This window comes from Notechis scutatus, chromosome Z (assembly GCF_049901735.1).
Source record: "Notechis scutatus isolate UNSWTSFEM ecotype Mainland chromosome Z, rNotScu1.2, whole genome shotgun sequence".
NCBI lineage: Eukaryota > Metazoa > Chordata > Lepidosauria > Squamata > Elapidae > Notechis > Notechis scutatus.
Window position 1 is genome coordinate 125,550,293 of NC_142025.1, and position 18,505 is coordinate 125,568,797.

At 37.6% G+C, this 18,505-nt stretch overlaps 1 protein-coding gene and 1 pseudogene across 6 annotated transcripts in view; both read left to right on the forward strand.

Annotated features, from left to right (window-relative positions):
* The window catches only part of LOC113425815 (ribonuclease pseudogene), a 49,552-nt pseudogene extending 47,117 nt beyond the window's left edge, over positions 1 to 2,435 (forward strand). For 3 of the 5 annotated variants that reach the window (XR_015746042.1, XR_015746044.1, XR_015746043.1), the window contains exon 2: positions 1,591 to 2,434. The product of XR_015746042.1 is annotated as a ribonuclease pseudogene, transcript variant X2 (transcript). Of the gene's footprint in view, positions 1 to 1,590 lie in introns of all 5 variants that reach the window. The other 2 variants (XR_015746045.1, XR_015746041.1) reach the window with 2 other exon arrangements.
* Positions 2,436 to 7,248: 4,813 nt separating this feature from the next.
* LOC148129237 (uncharacterized) lies at positions 7,249 to 17,484 on the forward strand. The gene is made up of 4 exons (XM_087947246.1): positions 7,249 to 7,422; positions 14,209 to 14,303; positions 16,646 to 16,715; positions 17,032 to 17,484. The coding sequence occupies exons 1-4, from the start codon at positions 7,249 to 7,251 to the stop codon at positions 17,425 to 17,427; spliced, it is 735 nt and encodes a 244-aa protein (XP_087803372.1). The 3' UTR covers positions 17,428 to 17,484.
* Positions 17,485 to 18,505: the final 1,021 nt, after the last annotated feature.

An 18,505-nucleotide genomic window follows, 5' to 3' on the forward strand; every position in this document is an offset into this window, starting at 1 on the left:
AATGGGCGGTCTTTGGTGATCTCTGGATTTGGTTGTTTTCTTACAGATGTTTCATTACCCAAACTAGGTAACATCATCAGTGCTAGTAAGAAATGGGGTTTGCTCTCAATTTATGTTCTAGTAGCTTTCTCCTAGTGTTGGAGGTTCTTCAGTTGGATTGTTTATTGTTAGCATGTTTCACAGTTCTTTGATTGGGGTATTGTTTACTTCTTGATTATTAGTCTGATGTTAATCTTGGTGTTATGTTCATCTGGGTTTTGATTGCTGGTGGAGATGTGTTTTGATTTTTTTGTCCTTGTTGATAGTCTCTTTTGAACAGTGTGTAGATGTTGTTTATGACTGTGTCTATTGATGGCCAATATTGTTTGAGTGCCCGGGGTCCTGGAATTTTCTAGTACTTTTGGATTTGGCTTGGTCCAGAAGCTGAAACATGGGTAAGTCTGTCCGCATCATGAAATTAAAGTTTTAATCATGTCTTCTGACTGCTAATTGGTGTTCATGGATGTGTTCTGCTAATATCTATCTGTTTGTCCTAAGTAGTGGCTGTTGCAGTCTTACACTCTATGTTGTAGATAACTCCTGTTTTTCTTCTTCTGGGGCTGTTAGGACTTTTGGTTGACTTAGGGTGTTTTGGAGAGCTTTGGTTGATTTATGTACTATGCTGATTTCATGTGGTTGTAATAGTCTGTTGGTGGTTTCTGATATGCTTTTGATGCATGGCAGTATTATAATGAATTATAGTCCAACATATATGGATGGTGTCTGTTTTAGGCAGACTGCTCTAGCTTTTGAAGAACTTCTTTTAATTGAGCAACATTATAAAACCAGTGTGATCTACTATGGTTAGAATATTGGATTGGCATTTGGAAGACTCAATTCAAATCCCACCTCAGCCATAGAAGCTCAATGGATGATTTATGGCCTCCGTCTCTCAGTACTTTATGTAGATGTTATTTATATCTACGTGTCTATTGATGGCCGATTTGTCTGAGTGCCAGGCATCCAGGAATTGGCTAGCATTTTTGGACATGGTTTGAACTTTAATATCTCAAGAGTTGTTACAGGGGAAACTGGAAGAAAAGTATAGTTTATGCCTACTTGATCTCTTGAACGAAAATTGTAAAATAAAGCTAGAAACATCTTTAAAAAAATCAAGGTAGGCAGGCTAGACATCTACCAAATAAATAAAAAGCAGAGGGGGTGAAAAGATGTTACACGTCAAGAATAGGGGAATCTGGTTTATTACTTAAGTGATGGCTTTTTAACCCAACTACATACTTCTATGCAGACAATATCAATTTGTTTTCTGAGTAAGAGGTATATTTTACCTGGGGATTAGCAATAACAATAGAATTTAGATTTATATACCACTCCATAGTGCTTTACAACACCCTCTGGGCTGTTTACAGCAGGTTGCCCCCAAAAATCTGGTCTTCATTTTACTGACCTTGGAGGGATGGAAGTCCGAGTCAACCAGGATCAAACTCCAGGCTCTGGGCAGAGTTTGCCTGCAGTACTGCATTCTAATTCACTGTGTCACCATGACTTTGTATTATTTTTTATCTTATTTTCTTATTTCATATTTTGCAGCTACTGTCTCAGGACTGAGCCATGGTTCTTAAGGCCTACTGTCTTGGGGCTCTCTTTCTCCTGCTCTGTCTCCCAGATACTTCCATCTGCCTCCCCAACAAAGCTTCATCCTATAGAGAATTTATCAGAAGGCATGTGGACAACCCCAAAACGGACCTTCAGAATGATCACAACTACTGCAACCGAATGATGCGCAGCAAAGGCTTGAAATGTCAACGGAGCAACACCTTCATCCATGCCAGCAGCGAACAGCTGATTGCCATCTGCAACTCCAGAGGAAAAAAACTGGATGGCAACCAGACCAGCAAGACCCTGTTCCCGATCACCATCTGCATCAAGAGTAACCACCGCAGAACAATTTTTTGCAAGTACCAAGGGAGAAGTGAGATCAGGAAGATCCGAGTCACTTGCTCTAAGGGCCTTCCAGTCCACTATATTACCCACTCTTGAAAGAATGGAAGAAATGTGGTGGAACCAAAGATATCCTTTTCTACAGTGCCTTGGCAACCTTCCCTCATGTGTTCTGCTCTCCTACATCTCCATATGCTCAAGCTGAGCTGGCTTCATTGCTTGGCAATATCAGTATTCTCCAAGTCAATTTATAGCCTTCCTGATTGATCTGATTCTTTTTGAAAACAACTTGATGATTTCATCAATCTTTAAACGATAAGCCACAATAACCTTGGTAAACTCCACATGTGTACATGCAAATAAAGTTGCATCATCTTCTGTTATAATTTCCTGGTGTTTGACTTCCTCCTTGTGTCTTTTCTGCATCATGGCAATCTCTGTATCTTTATAGTAACACTGGATCTATCCCAGTGGTCGCCAACTAGTGGGCCGGGGACCACTGGTGGTCCGCAAGAAAATTTTGGTGGTCCACAGAGAAATATCCCCCCCAAAACACTCCTCCCAAAGCAATTAATCCAGGCTGTGTAGGAACACAAGGCTGCACTGCCCACATGACCCACCCACCCGCTGAGTTAATGTAATGCACCCTACATGAGGCTGCATTTAAGAACAATTCAGAAATTCAAGGAAAAAAATATCACTGGAATCATATTTATAACTAACTTATATATCCTGAAGAAGTTCAGTATGGCAAATATTCTGGTTCTCTTTATATGTCAATCCAACTGCCTAACTTGCCCTTTCCTAAGCCTTGACCACATATTCACTTTCAGGAACATTGACCTTAAACTGTATCTTTACATCTGATCTCCAAGGCAATTCTAAACTTTAAAGTTAGATTTTCAAAACATTTTATCAGAATCAGAGAGAATTCAGAGGGTTAGCACATTTTCTGATGCTTACTGCCTTTGGATGAAATCCAGCAAATATCATTCATCCATCATAGGACAGCCTAAATCATTCATGTTACAAAAGGCTATTAATTAATGTGAAAATAATAATGAATAATAAAACAAATTTCAAGTTTGTAGGCTTTACAGTTCTGGAGATTTTGTGATGATGCGTGAGTGGTATTTCACTTTTTTATACTGTATATAAGATAATCAGGGAGTTATTTTCATTACCCCACAATAAAGATTCAATCACATCACTTAAACTACATAATGAAGAACAAGTTCAAAATTGCCCTGGTCACAGTGTTGAAGAATGTAGAAGGAGCAGCACAATCAGGCAAGATTCTTTTATTACAGTCCATTTCAATACAGGAACTTTAGCCTTCATTTGGTGATCACTTTGTAGACTGGTCTATTCATTAGGGCTGATAGATCTCTCTGCTGAAAGAGGGCAATTGAAAGTGCATTAATCATAAGAGGACAATAGCCAGGAAGAAAGAAGACAGACAGAAACCTAAAACAATGGAGGAATTAATGTGACCCTTTGAGAACTATCAGATGGAATCTAAGGCAGTGAATCAAAGTGTAATTATCAGTTTATCTCTATTGCAGGATATTAACAAGAGAAAGGGCTTTATGAAATCAATATTTGGTACTATGAAACTATTTAGCCAATGTCCTAAATTAAGTGGGTAATCCATTCCAACAATGTATGAAAATCCTGCGAGTTAAATCAGCACCACTAAATCCACCAATATTGAAACAAAGAGTAAGTGGAAAATTATCGGCAGATGTCCATGGACCAACATACCTCTCCGGGCAAATCTCTTTTAAACTATTTTCTGAGACATGAATAAATGTGTTAATTTTTATGTGACCCATGTTTGGAATGGAAATAACTTTGCAATTAACAGCACTTATTACAATCCTTTTGTCTTCAGAACTTTTCTGATGTTATTTAAAAGTTTTGTTGTTGTTGTTAATCGGCATAAATCTTGCTAACCAGGACATTCAGAGACTTTTTTCTTCAATTAGTTTTTTTGTTTTGCAGCTTCTGTTCAAAAACTCTGATGCATCATTCAATGCATCAGAGTTATTGAACCGAACCAACCACTGTGCCAGATTCAACAAACTAATGAGCAGGTTTTTCAACAATGATGGCAAAGATTCAGATTCAGACAGAACAATGGAAAGAAGCAGATGTATTTTCAGAGAACTCCAAATGTTCCAAGCCTTCTTAATTCTCGATTACTGATTGGGTTCCTCTGTCTCCTTTGAGCCCTTTTGTTGAATTACTAAGACAATATATGCAATGAGTTAATATAATCTGCTCTACATCAGGATGCATTTTTATTGTTTTATTAAAGTTCTATAGCTAGCTATCTCAACCAATGATTATGAGCAGCTTGCAATTCAAAATTGCAATTTTGAATTATAAATGAAATTTAACCTTATAAGCTTTTAAAATGATAAGATCATTCAAAAATAAGTATACTGTTCAGAAATTGGAGAAAAGAAATACCCCTACTATTATGTTCTATACCACAGGTGTCAAATTCATGGTGTCAACATTGCCATCATGTGACTTTCATGACATTTTTCACCTTTGTGGAGCTGGTGTGTGCATGTTACAACTTGTCATGTGTGCCACTGAACAATATATATTCTTGGAAAACACACACACACACACACACACACACATACAAAGGGAGAGAGAGATGCACACACACAGAGAGAGACAGGGGGACACAGGGAGACAGATAGAGACAGAGAGACAGAGATTAAAAAGAGAAGCTCCAGAAGAAAAATGATATTGAGAAAATCATAAATGAAGTTTTCAAATCAAATCAAATCAAACGTTTATTGACAATGCACAACATGTGTACAATGAAATTGAAATGAGCCTCCCTTGGTGCAAATATGAGCCAGCAATGTGCAGCAACAGCCAAAAAAGCTAATGCAATCCTAAATTGCATTAACAGATAGATACAATCAAGATCAAGTGAGGTACTAATACCTCTCTATAAAACCTTAGTAAGACTACACCTAGAGTGCTGCATCCAATTTTGGTCACAACATTATAAAAAAGATGTTGAGACTCTAGACAAAGCATAGAGAAGAGCAACCAGGATGATTAGGGGACTGGAGGCTAAAAGATACCATAAATGGTTGCATGGCTAGCCTAGTGAAGAGAAGGACCAGGGGAAACATGATAGCAGTCTTCCAATATTTGAGGGGCTGCCACAGAGAGGAGGGGGTCAAGCTATTTTCTAAAGCATCCAGAGAAGGTGGATTCCCTTTGCAGTCATGGCTTCTCTCTTGCCCTTGGGCTCCTATGAAAGGGTGGGAGAAAGGAAATATGAAACAATGAACATACTCAACATGCCATCCCAATGCTTGGGGGAGGGGTAGGATAGGATGGGACACCTTTTCTTTCAGAATGTATTCCAGAGCAATTTTGTGTCATTTCCATTTGGTAACTTTATATTTTATTTATTTGTTAAGGGAGAAAGTACAAATTATGAATAACAGAACAATCAAATATTGTGGTAAAAAGAAAAAAAGGGGTTGAGTATGCTGAAAACCTTGAGGTAGATAAAACATACCTGGACAAAGTGATATCTTTGACAGAATTATTTGTAGAAGAAATCCTGGATTGCAGATATTTCCTAATAAGACAAAAAAAAATTAACTAGGATTTGATCCCTGAGATATATAGGCCCAAAGAGAAAACTCATATTCCAAAGTGATTGTCCTGTTAAAATGGCTCTGAAATACTTGAACACTCTTCTTTCATTATTATAATTTGGCGTATAACTCCTTTTTTCTAAACAACTATACTTTTTTCTTGCATCTGTTCTCTACAATCCCTACAATGAAACAGGACTCATCACGTTCCAAAACAATTCCTTCCATTATCCAGTTGCATTGTGGTAAGACTATTTCTTAACATTAAATTAAAGGTTACTTTAAAATGTCTTAATGCTGACCGCCGCTCCACCGCCTTTGGAAAAGGGAGTTAAGCCGGCTGGGGAAGGGGGTTGTGATGCCCCCAGACCCCTGCCCGGATCTCCCCTCTCTGTGAGGTGCACAGCTCCAGTCACACCCATCAAAGCCCCGCCTACTTACGTGATTATGTACAGTAGGCGAGCACCAATTGGAGGAACACTAACTAGAAGGGGAGGGGTGTTATATATGACCAAATATGGCCAAAGAGTGGAGTCGGCTAATAGACTCCACTCATTGGCCCAGCCATTGGTGGAAAAAATGAAGTCCCATCAGTGACTGAAGCTTTGGACAGCGCCAGCTATAAAAGCTGGCGCCTGCCGCGGTTGAGCAGCTTTTTCGAACTGGCTTCAAATAAAGTCTGCTTACAAGTCCTGCTGTGTCCTGCCTTTCCTTTCCTGTGCCAACCCATCTAACAGGGATTGCAGCATCTAACCAACTATAAGGGCAATATGATGAAGACAGTCAACTCTGATGCCTCATTGGCAGAGAGTTGAACACCTTCTTTGCCTGTATGAGGTCAAGAGACCTGACCCTGTAGCCGCAGCCCACCGGTCCTCCAACTCCCAGCCACTCACCTTGCATGAACACAAAGTGAGAACTGTATTGAAGACCATGAATTCTAATAAATCTGCATGTTCAGGTGGGGTGCTGGAATAGTGGTTAAAACCTGCGTTAATCAACTATCAGAGGTCCTAAGGATTTTTAACATCTCCCTGCAAACAGCCAGTGTTCCATCATGTCTGAAAGCAGCTACAATCATTCCAGTCCCAAAGAAAACAGCAATAAACAGCCTGAATGACTATAGACCCATTGCACTAACATCTGTAATGAAGAAGTGCTTCTAGAGACTGGTTCTTCAATACCTCAGGCCATGCCTTCCATCAAACTTCGACCAATATCAGTTCATCTACAGAGGAAATAGGTCGACAGGTGATGCCATTGCTACTGCTCTACATTCTGTAGTGAGTCATTTAGAGAAACCTGGGAACTACCTCAGAATGTTTTTCATAGATTATAGCTCAGCTTTAACACCATTTTGCTAGACATCCTCATCGAAAAGTTGACTGATTTGAATTTCCCTTCTCTCACTTGTGATTGGATTAAAGACTTTCTGACAGACAGGCCACAAAGCTGGGTCTTTCACATCCTCCTCACTGAAGCTCAGCATTGGCTCTTCACAGAGCTGTGTGCTGAGTCCCTACCTGTACTCGTTGTACACATACAACTGCCTATCTTTTGACCCATCTAAGGTGATATTAAAGTTTGCAGATGATACCACCATACTGGGTCTTATTACAGGTGGAGATGAATTAGCATACAGGGAAGAAGTCCAGAAGTTATCCACATGGTGCTCAGAAAACAACTTGCATCTAAACACAAAGACAAAGGAGATAGTGATAGACTTCCGGAACCTGCCCCACTCTACATCAAGGGTGGTTGTGTGGAGAGGATCTCCTCTTTCAAATTTCTAGGAGTCCACCTTAGCCAAGACCTCACCTCAAAAAACAACATGATCCAGGTAGTCAGGAAGGCTCAACACAGACTCCATTTCCTTAGGGTCTTGCGGAAATATCAGGTGGAACAATGACTGATGACTTCCTTTTTACCAGTCTATGTTAGAACGTGTCCTTACATATTGTGTTACAGTATGGTATGCTGGCTTGACAGCCGTGGACCAAAAAGCATTACAGAGTGTGATGAGCACAGCATGAAAAATTAAGGGCTGTCCCCTGCTACCACTGGATGAAATCGCCAGGACCCACTGCCTCAGCACAGTGAAGAAAATCCTCAGGGATGATTCACACCCTGGTCAGCACTTCTCTACTCTCCTACTATTGGGAAGGAGATATAGAAGTATAGCCAGCCGAACAAATAGGCTGAAAAATAGCTTTTATCCATGGGCTGTCACTTCTGAACACAACATAACACCATAATTAGGTTTAATATAATAGATTTCAAGGGCCAGCGCAACATGTAACGTGTTCATACCAATGTAATATAATATAATGTTACATACATATAGGTATATGGGAATGTGTGTGAGATATTACTTATTTGGGTTTAGGGATTCTATTTTTTCATTTATTGAGTTATTGAGGTGTATTTTGTGTTTCTTTGTGGGGGGCTGTACAATTTCATTGTACACATGTTGTGTATTGTCAATAAACGTTTGATTTGATTTGATTTGAAAACTTCATTTATGATTTTCTTCATCTCATTTTTCTTCTGAAGCTTCTCTTTTTAATCTCTGTCTCTCTGTCTCTGTCTCTCTCTGTCTCTCTGTCTCTCTGTCTCTCTCTCTCTCTCTCTCTCTCTCTGTGTGTGTGTGTGTGTGTGTGTGTGTGTGTGTTTGTGTGTTTTCCAAGAATAGATATTGTTCAGTGGCACACATGACAAGTTGTAACATGCACACACCAGCTCCACAAAGGTGAAAAATGTCATGAAAGTCACATGATGGCAATGTTGACACCATGAATTTGACACCTGTGATATAGAACATAGTAGTAGGGGTATTTCTTTCCTCCAATTTCAACTCCAACAGTATACTTATTTTTGAATTATCTTATCATTTTAAAAGCTTGTAATGTTAAATTTCATTTATAATTCAAAATTGCAATTTTGAATTGCAAGCTGCTCATAATCATTGGTTGAGATAGCTAGCTATAGAACTTTAATAAAACAATAAAAATGCAGCCTGATGTAGAGCAGATTATATTAACTCATTGCATATATTGGCTCAGTAATTCAACAAAAGGGCTCAGAGGAGACAGAGGAACCCAATCAGTAATCGAGAATTAAGAAGACTTGGAACATTTGGAGTTCTCTGAAAATACATCTGCTTCTTTCCATTGTTCTGTCTGAATCTGAATCTTTGCCATCATTGTTGAAAAACCTGCTCATTAGTTTGTTGAATCTGGCATAGTGGTTTGTTCTGTTCAATAACTCTGATGCATTGAATGATGATACATCAGAGTTATTGAACAGAAGTTGCAAAACAAAAAAACTAATTGAAGGAAGAAGACTTTGAGCATCCTGGTTAGCAAGATTTATGATGATTAACAACAACAACAAAAATTTAAATAACACCAGAAAAATTCTGGAGACAAAAGGACGTTGTTACTTGCAAAGTCATGTCTGACCCATCACAACCTTATGGACAACATTCCTCCAGGCCTTCCTGTCCTCTACCATCCTTCGGAGTCAATTTAAGCTCATGCCTACTACTTCAGTTATTCCATCCAGCCACCTCATTCTCTCTCGTTCCCATCTTCTTTTGCCCTCAGTCTTTCTCAGCATTAGGCACTTCTCCAGTGAGTCCTTCCTTCTCATTAGGTGGCCAAAGTATTTGAGTTTCATCTTCAGCATCTGTCCTTCTAAAGAGCAGTCAGGGTTGATCTCCTCTAGGACTGACTGGTTTGATTGCTTTGCAGTTCAAGGGACTCGTAGGAGTCTTCTCCAGCGCCATAGTTCAAAGGCCTCGATTCTTTGGCACTCAGCCTTCCTTGTGGTCCAACTTTCACATCCATACATTGCAACTGGGAAAACCATAGCCTTAACTATACACACTTTTGTTGGCAGGGTGACTTAACTAAGTTAACCCTAACTTATCCTAACTTTAACTGTGCAATTAGTCTACTGAGCACTACTAATAGCTTACATGCTGGACAACTCTATATTATGAGATCTAATGAATAGTATGGGATATTGGCTGAGGAATGAGATTAATTTTTAGATTATATCTCATGAGTTACAAATTTTATCCATACAAAATGGCTTCAAATGCCAAAGTTCAAGCAAGTTAAAAAACATTTTAAAAAATGATATTCTATTTTTGAAGAGATAGGAAGGTTTTATTTCCTTAAGAATAAAAGCAGGTTGTTATTTTCAGTTGGAAAGTTGGATGGTGCATAACAATGCCACTAAGTTTTAAATTGATCTAAAAGATTAGAAGCCTGGCACTCCTCTCCTAGTCTTTCTAAAGAATCCAGCATCAGGTAAACAGAATTTATCACAAAGGACTGACTACAATGGCTCAGACACGTAGTTAGGGACAATGCTTCAAGCACTATGGGCTTGCCTGGTCTATTGACAATGCTGCCGTGTGTATGTTAGAGGAAGAAAAGAAGGTAGCACAGTTGCATGGAATTTTCTCATGCGCCTTATTCTTCCACACTCTCAGTGATACAAATTCTACATTTGCCTAGATCATTCCCCTTAGTGTGACCATCCGTTCAGCTGTTGGAGAGAGAGAGAAAAAGGGGGGAGAGTTATCCATGGTTGAAAAAATATTTTTCAATTTCACATATCCTTCTATATCCAAGGCCCTTTAATTTTATTTAACTTTCTTTTTTATTAATTAAATACAAGCCATTTTACATGACTGGAATACCATTTTCCCCCGATTAATGAAATCTTATCTGAAATCAACTTGCTCTTCAGTCCACTTCTTCCCTTTATGCCACATATTCAGTAAGCTCCTGTAGGAAGTTAGCACCCAACCCTCTCCTAGAAAATTGAAATATCCTAAGAAATATTAAAAGGGCAGAATATTTCCCTTAAAAAGAGTAGAAACTCAAGAGCAGAAACACCTCAGAAGCAGAAGCTCACCCCCACCTTTGTTAATGGGCGGGCCATTAAGACCTGGGCCAGAATACTTTACCTAACAAAGATATCCAGATAAAACTATAGCAATTGCCCAAAAGCCCTTTCAGTGCATCATCATCCAGCAAGGCTCAACCAAGCCTGGAACTCAGGACAGCCTACAGAGTTGTCCCTGCATGGCCTCATGGGAGTGTGACCAATCAGAATACAAGCTCCAATTCATATCCCAACAAAGGTTATAAAACCCAGGCACTCTCAGCATATCAGCCCTTCTTGATCTTCTTTTTTCACCTTGGAGCATGTGATCATCCTTCTTTGGAGCTTCAAGCCATGTGGTCCTGTCCACCATTAAACCATCTTTCCAAATAGCCTCCATGTTTCCAGTGTCTTTTTCCCCACTTGGAACTGAACCCAGAAGGATAATTCTTCCAACACTCCATATAGAGATTTCTAGAAGACAAATTTGTTAGTGATGCGTTGTAGATTAAAAGTAGGGTTAGTTAGGTTAACATTATTACATTCCACCAGTCTCCAGAATCAGGAGTGGGATTCTACCAGTTTGCACCTATTCGCTAGAACTGGTTGTTAACATTCTAAGCAGTTTGGAGAACCAGTTGTTAGAAGAAATTACTGGCCTAATCCTGTAAGGAAGGCAAGAAGGAAACATTCTGGTGTTGCTTACAGAAACTGCCTCTCCGTTAACCCTTATTACATTCTTGGCAGGACTAGACTTCCTGTCTCAGGAATGTCTCTGGAGTTTCCCCCCCTCCTTTGCTGGTACTTTGCTTGTGTGGAGTGACCGTTCAAAGTTACAATGACACTGAAAAAAGTGACTTTTTCACACTTACGACTGTTGCAGCATCCCCACAGTCCTGAGAGGCCAGGCGAGGAGATGCATGCCTCGATGTGAATGATATTGAGTTGGCCACACCCAGCCAATAACATGACCACCAAGCCATGTCCACCCAGTCACATGACCACCAAGCCATGTCCATCACCTAAGCCACACCAACAGAACTGGTTGTTAAAAATTTGAACCCCATCCCTGTCCAAAATTTTCCCGTTGTTATTTCTTTGGTTTTTTCTGCCTTTATAAATCATGCCAACTAGAGATCTAAAAGCTCTGCATAGCACAATTTCTTTCTTGAATTAGTTATTACTTTTGCAATTGAAGCTGGAAAACTCTGTCCCATCCTTGAATTTAAGCAGCCATGATGTCTGATACACCAAATAAATAACAGGCACCACAACACAAAGTAGCAAAGAATCAGATCTGTATAGGACACTGGAAAGAAGCAGATGTACTTTCAGAGAACTGCAAATATTTACTGAATTACTAATTTATTTATGGACACTTTATCTCCTCCTATCCCATTTGTCAACTACGTGAAGTGCAAGGCCAGTATATACAATGAATTTATGTAATGTGCCTTACATGAGGCTGCATTTTAGGACAATAAAGAAGTTGGAGGGAAAAAAATAATAATTCTTGAGTCATATTTAGAACTGTTTTCTACATGCTAAAACTATCCAGTATGGCAAATATCCTGGATCTCTCCACAGGTCACAGCAACTTCCCAATTGATAGCTAGCTCTTCCTTAAGTTAGCAAATATTCACATTTATGGAGATTGATCTCAATAAATCTTTTTAAACTGTATCTTTGAATCAAGATATCCAATGCAATTCTGAACTTTAAACTTAGGGCTTTCAAAACCCTTTAAATGAACTCAGAGGGAATTCAGAGACCTAATGGATTTTCTGATGCTCAATGGCTTTAGATGGAGTCCCCAGAAGATCTCTGGTCCACCATAGGACAGCCTAAACCTTTCATGGAATGGAGGGTTATTAGTTTTTAAAATTCTTAACAATCTAAGAGGGGAAAAAATTAAACCTCACAGAAAAAAGATAAACACTTCAAACAGAGAAGATAGTGATGAATTTTCAAGGCAGAGAATAAAAGGCCAAGGACTTTTGTTAACTATTGCAAATTGACACTTCTCAACAGAAAAAAAGTATTTAATTTGTATAAATTTTTAATCTAATGCTAAAAGCATACTAAAAAAGGTGATCCCCATTATAGTTACTTGCGAAACATGTCATATGTTTAAGTTTATGCCCACAGAAGACCCAAACTATGTATGTATCAAATGTAAATTATATGAATTACTAGGAAAAAAAATTAAAGCAGGGGTCCCCAAACCTGGCAACTTTAAGACTTGTGGACTTCAACTCCCAGAATTCTCCATTCTGAGGAATTCTGGGAGTTGAAGTCCACAAGTCTTAAATTTGCCAAGTTTGGAGACCTCTGATATAAATCTTTTCCCTAGACTATCTCCCTCAAGATCACAATTTTTATTCTCTACAATGGATGCTTCTGCATCCATTTGTCCTCTTCAAACTGCTATATCCATTTGTTCCCTTCAATCTTCTGAGCACCCCTAAGTCAGTTTAAGTACCTCCCTTCCTCCAAGATCTATATAAGAGGGTTCTGAAGATCTTACTATACTATTAAATGTTTCTAAAGATGATGAAATTACTTGTGGGACTCCAAGTAAAACCAACCTGAGTCTTTGGGGATGATTCTCCACAAATTTCTGGTCCATCATAGGACAGCCTAAACCTTTCATGGAATGGAGGGCTATTAGTTTTTTAAATTCTTAACAATCTAAGAGGGAAAAAAATTAAAATGATTGAAATGATTCTCCACAAACATATTCCATTGCATAAATAACAGCAATAAAAATGCTCAGGAGTGCTTATCAACATACATCTGACACCCAAAATAGTCTTTTAGGAAATGAAAAAACTAGGAGACACATTAGTACTGGTTTCTAGAATCCCAAATTTAGTTTCTCTAAATCAGTTCATCTGTCAGACTTTGTGCTATCTGAAGAAGAGAGTAAAAAAAAATCCCATTCACAAATAATTTGACACATGGAAACAATAGTGGTAGCAGCTTCCTATATATCTTTTGCAAAAATATTCTATGATAATTCTTCCTGAAGACCTAAATTGACATATGCAACTTTGTATAATTAAATAAAACACACTCCTTAATCATCTTTCAGCCCTATTCAGAAGTAGTTGGTACATCATGTGATCAAAGAAAGTATTTTATTTTTACTCAACATTTTGCAAAACTGATCATCAAGGATGGACAATGATCACACTCAGAAATAATGTGTCAGAGAGCAAGAATAAAGCCATTTTCCTTTATAACTGTTGCAGACATCATCTATATAGTAATCTTCCTGAAAACCTAAATAGACACAAGTAATTTTGTACAAATTAAATAAAGTATATTTAGTTGCCCCATTTGATGCCTATTTAGAAATTGTTGGTCCCTTTACATCAAGACTTTGAAATGCACTAGATCATCAGATAATTTTTTGAATTTGAAATTCTGCACATTGTATCACTGATGATAATGAGGGCCTGCATGTGAGGTTAGGAAGAGTGCTTCAGGCACTATGAAGACAGACGGAAGAAAGTTAATATTTGACAGATGAAAAGGGAAGAATATCCTGTATAGCATATCTACCTCCAATGTTCTTTGTTCTTAAGGAAATATAACCTTTCTATTCCTAATATAATGACGAACAGTTTTTTACGATGATTAACTTGTTTGAAGTGTGGCAACATTATTCTTCATTATCTTTTCCATTTATTTCTTTCCATTTCTTTTCCATGATGCCACAAAGCACTCTCCATATATCTATATAAGCCAACATCAAAAACACACAAGCATAAAATTTTCAGCCTATTGTCTGAAGAGATCTTCTGTACCTTGCAGTAGGTAAGAACCTTTACTTTTGTTCAAAGTTGAAACTATCCATAACCTTGCAGCAAAGTGATAATATGTGTGAGGTGTAAGAAGAATAGCATAGATTAGTCAGTTAAATTCCAGAGGGAAGACATTTAAATGTTATATGTTAGCTCAGATAGATCAGAGCTATAAGTGACATTAGTGATTTGGAGATGCACAACTCCAGTCAAGAATTGAACTGAAGCAAAAGAATGAAGTCACATTAAGCATATCTGAAGAGACATAAATAAGGCAGGAATTGGTTGTTATTAACTATCATAGGATTTCACATTCATGGTCTAGAAATGATGAAAGTAAATGAAGAATGGAGTGGAATGAGAGAATGACATTAGGGCATAGGACAAAGAGATGCACCCCCAAAACACAGAGATAAATGGTAGCTAAGCAGGAATATGGCTGGGGCAAGAGAAACCCTCCCTAATTTGGGGGTTAAAATGGGATGGGGGAAGAGAAGGACTTTTAAACTTTCAAGTTTCTCTTTAATATAATGAAGTAGAATTAGTTTATCTGATTGTATTTCTTGTCTCCTCTATCTCATAAGGCTGACAGAGAATAACAGGTCTGAGAGAACTCAGAAAGCAAAATATGCCCATTTTATTATTTGACTTCAGGAGTTTAGGGGAGGATTTGGAATTTTAATCTATTGATGGAAGAATCTACACTATCTGTTTTTTTAATGATCTTCTTGCCAAAAGAATTACTTGGTGTAGCTCTATTTAATTCTATTCCTTGCGCTGACTATATCGATAGCAGAATGGATAAATCTAGGGTGAAATGACCCTGACTAGTAACATGAGGCTACTAGCAGCATCTTCTACTTGGAGAAACACAACTCAAAGTAAGAAATGATCCCATTTTTCAGAGAAAGTATTCAGTTGTGTTTTGAACATCTGAGGAGGCATTTCTTGGGTACAAACCTTTCCTTCACATAAAAAAAATTTCCAGTCCAGAAGAGAATTGTTAATCATTTCATTTTCTAAATTTCTTAAGGAAACTGAGACAACTCATTCCTAAACAGTCTGCTATAATACTCAACTACATGTTTCACACTCAGTATGTGATTTCCAGATACAACATTTATTATCCTTGTCTTGTTCAGTTTTAACTTCCAAAGGAGAACTCAGAGAAACTAGAAGATATTCAGGAAATAACAAATATGATATTGAAAGGATCAGAACTGAAGGTTTTTAAAGAAGGGAGAAGAAGAGAATGTTTAGAAGGGACTGGATTCAATTCTTCACAAATATGAGCTGATTTTAAGGGAGGAAGGTTTTTATGTTCTCATAGAGGAAGATATTAAACAATGGCATTAAGGCATTTGAAAGGAACCTTTAATTTAATCTTCTGAAAGACGCATCCTTTTATGCATAGATAATGGATGGGAATATTTTGGAATGTAACGGGACTTGTTTAACTGGTGGGTTGAAGCAGAGATTGGAGAGAAAAGATGAAGGAAAAAAGACATGTTTGATTATTTAGATAATCAAAGCACTGTGAGAAAGTGTATAATATTCATGCTGGATAGTGAAGGCCATACAACATGGAGTCTGTACTATAGTTGTACTTGCTAACTAACACAGTTCTGTTGTGTTTTAATTTGAGTTATTTCTTTCTTAAATGATGTTAATGGTAAACAAACTATTACAGACTGGAATATAGAAAGCCCTTTATTCCTTTGCTGTATGGATTGATTTGTAACTTTTAACATTCATAAACTGCAACAATAAAAACTCCAGGTCAGGAGAGGATGGGGCTGTGTTTGTTAATTGGTATCTGGTTTATCTCTTTGTGAACTCCAAACAATTTGATTTTATTTTCCTCATTAACATCTTAAATTTTATGATGCTGCTTTTATCAGAATTAATTTAAAAAGACATATATGTGAAAGGTTTAACAACATGTAACTGATTTTCTATGCAAATGGGGCTACTTTTGTCCTATACAATCAACTTCTCTTTTGTAGTCTTCTTTGATTTGTTAACTACAATATGGAATGTAAGTTGAGGATCTAGGTTCCCTAGAATAAGAGGAAATATTTTTAATCAGAATGTTCTGAATAAATTGTAAGAAGAAGATCTTCCTTTCTTGGGATTTTTTTTTAATATGCATGAAGAGACACCAGTCTAGAGCCATATTGGGCCCTCAATAGTCTCCATTTTCAAAGAGGACAAACAGAAGCATGTTCAAATGTTTCATAAGCATTTCTACAGGACAATCGCTTTGAATATGAGTTTCATTCTTGGATCTCCCTGTCTCAAGATGTCTAATATATAATTATAATAATTCTAATTGTGTTTTGTCTTATTAGGAAGTATTTGCTATCCACGATTTCTCCCACAACCAATTCTGTCAAAAATATCAGTCTGCCCATGGATATTTCTTGTATCTTAACCTTCTGTGGTCACAGCTTACTGAGCAGGCTGAACTGCTTCCATTTTTATCACAATATCTGTTTGTATTATCATTCATATATATTATATTTCCCTTTAATAAATAGCATAAGATAGAATCTTCAGATATAAAAATGTCACCAACTCCCAGGTTAATCTGAAGAAATGATGCAATGAAGTGACTCTGGAATTCATCCTCAAAAAAAGGTGTATCATCCCATCTCCTCCAAGCCCTGAGGAAGCACTCTTCATGGTTTCCTGTTTCCATCTTTCCCCTTTATTTGTAGGGCCACAAGAGAAAGAGAGAGAGAGAGAGAGAAGCCATGGCTGCCAAAGGAATCCACCTCCTCTGGATGCTCTTTTCGATAGCTTGGATAGTCTTGGACACAGAAGCTGACAGTTTTGAAGACTTCAAACGGAAGCATGTAGATTATCCAGTGACAGTTTCTGCAGATTATTGTAAAAATATAATGACGTCCAGAGGCCATTATGAAGCTAATATATTTATTCATCTCTCAGATGCTGATTTAAAACGTATTTGCCCTAACAGATATACTGGGAAACATATCTCAGAAAATCCTGTTCATTATACTTATTGTTCAAAGATTTTTGAGCATTTTTCGGGTGTTAGTAATACTCGCAAGATTGTTATGCATTGTCGGAAAGGATTGCCCGTTGAAATTAATTCTGTTTATTCTGATTAGAACCAGATGTTGGTTTGCTCAGGACCCTTTTAATGACAATGCTCTGCCATAGAGAGAGAGGTTGAGTGGAATTGTGGGTTGCTCTAACGTTGCCTTAAAGCCAACCCTATTTTTCATAAGGGTCACATTTCCCTTCCATTCTTTTGGGTTTCTCTGTCTTGTTTCTGGTGGTTCTTCTTTTATGATTACTGCAGATCCAATCACCCCATTTCTAGAGGAACATCTGTCACCCCTAATGGGTGGGCCTGGCCAGGAAATAAACCCCACAGGAAGGCTGAAGTTACTTTATTATAATTAGTGATTATAAACGAATCTTGCAAATCTGATTGTGCTGCACCTTCTTCATTCTTTTGTAGAATTTGAACACATTCTTTATTTTCTAGTTTATGTGGTGTGATTGATCTTTTATTAGAAAACAATACAATAAATATTTCTTTAAACGTCCTTTTATATTTTGTTTAGTCTTTCATTCAGAGAAATCCTGGACCTGATCTTACAGGGGAAGAGGAGATAGTTGAAGGATGGGGAGAGAAATGTGGCTAAGACTTTTTATCTCAGTGAATCAGAAGAAAAAGTTACATTAGTCTTCTTCCTGAAACTAAATAGGGTTGTTTCCATTCTTTTTATGAATGTATATATTTTTGCCCAATTCCAATATTTTGAAGTGTTCTCTAAAACCTGACTTAGAAGCTGTGGTATAAACCCAAATTGGACATCCCATCCATGAGGACTTTCTTTCTTCCCACATTTGGCCGTTGCTTTTCTATCATTGGGGATATAATTTCTGGCCACTTTGAAACATCATATTTTGTGAGATGGCTGGCTATATAAACCATAAATACAGTGAGCCTTGATTTTAAAAAAACATAATTATATGTAATTATACATTCAGCAAGTACAGTAAATATTTCCAACATCTGTAAGTTTTCTAAGATCATTTTCCATCATCCTGAAATTATAGTATATTCCACAGCATTTTTTTTTAAATTTTACCATCACTTAAAAGGATCAACAGACAGGCTATCACAGTACTTGAATTTAAAACAAAACATCAGGGAGAAAAAATGAAATAATATCT

Coding starts and splice junctions, on each gene's coding strand:
- LOC148129237 (XM_087947246.1), top strand. CDS start 7,249: ATGGTGCTCAGAAAACAACTTGCATCTAAACACAAAGACAAAGGAGAT. Junction 7,423..14,208: donor CAAAAAACAACATGATCCAG/GTAGTCAGGAAG, acceptor GATGCCACAAAG/CACTCTCCATATATCTATAT. Junction 14,304..16,645: donor TCTTCTGTACCTTGCAGTAG/GTAAGAACCTTT, acceptor CTTATTAGGAAG/TATTTGCTATCCACGATTTC.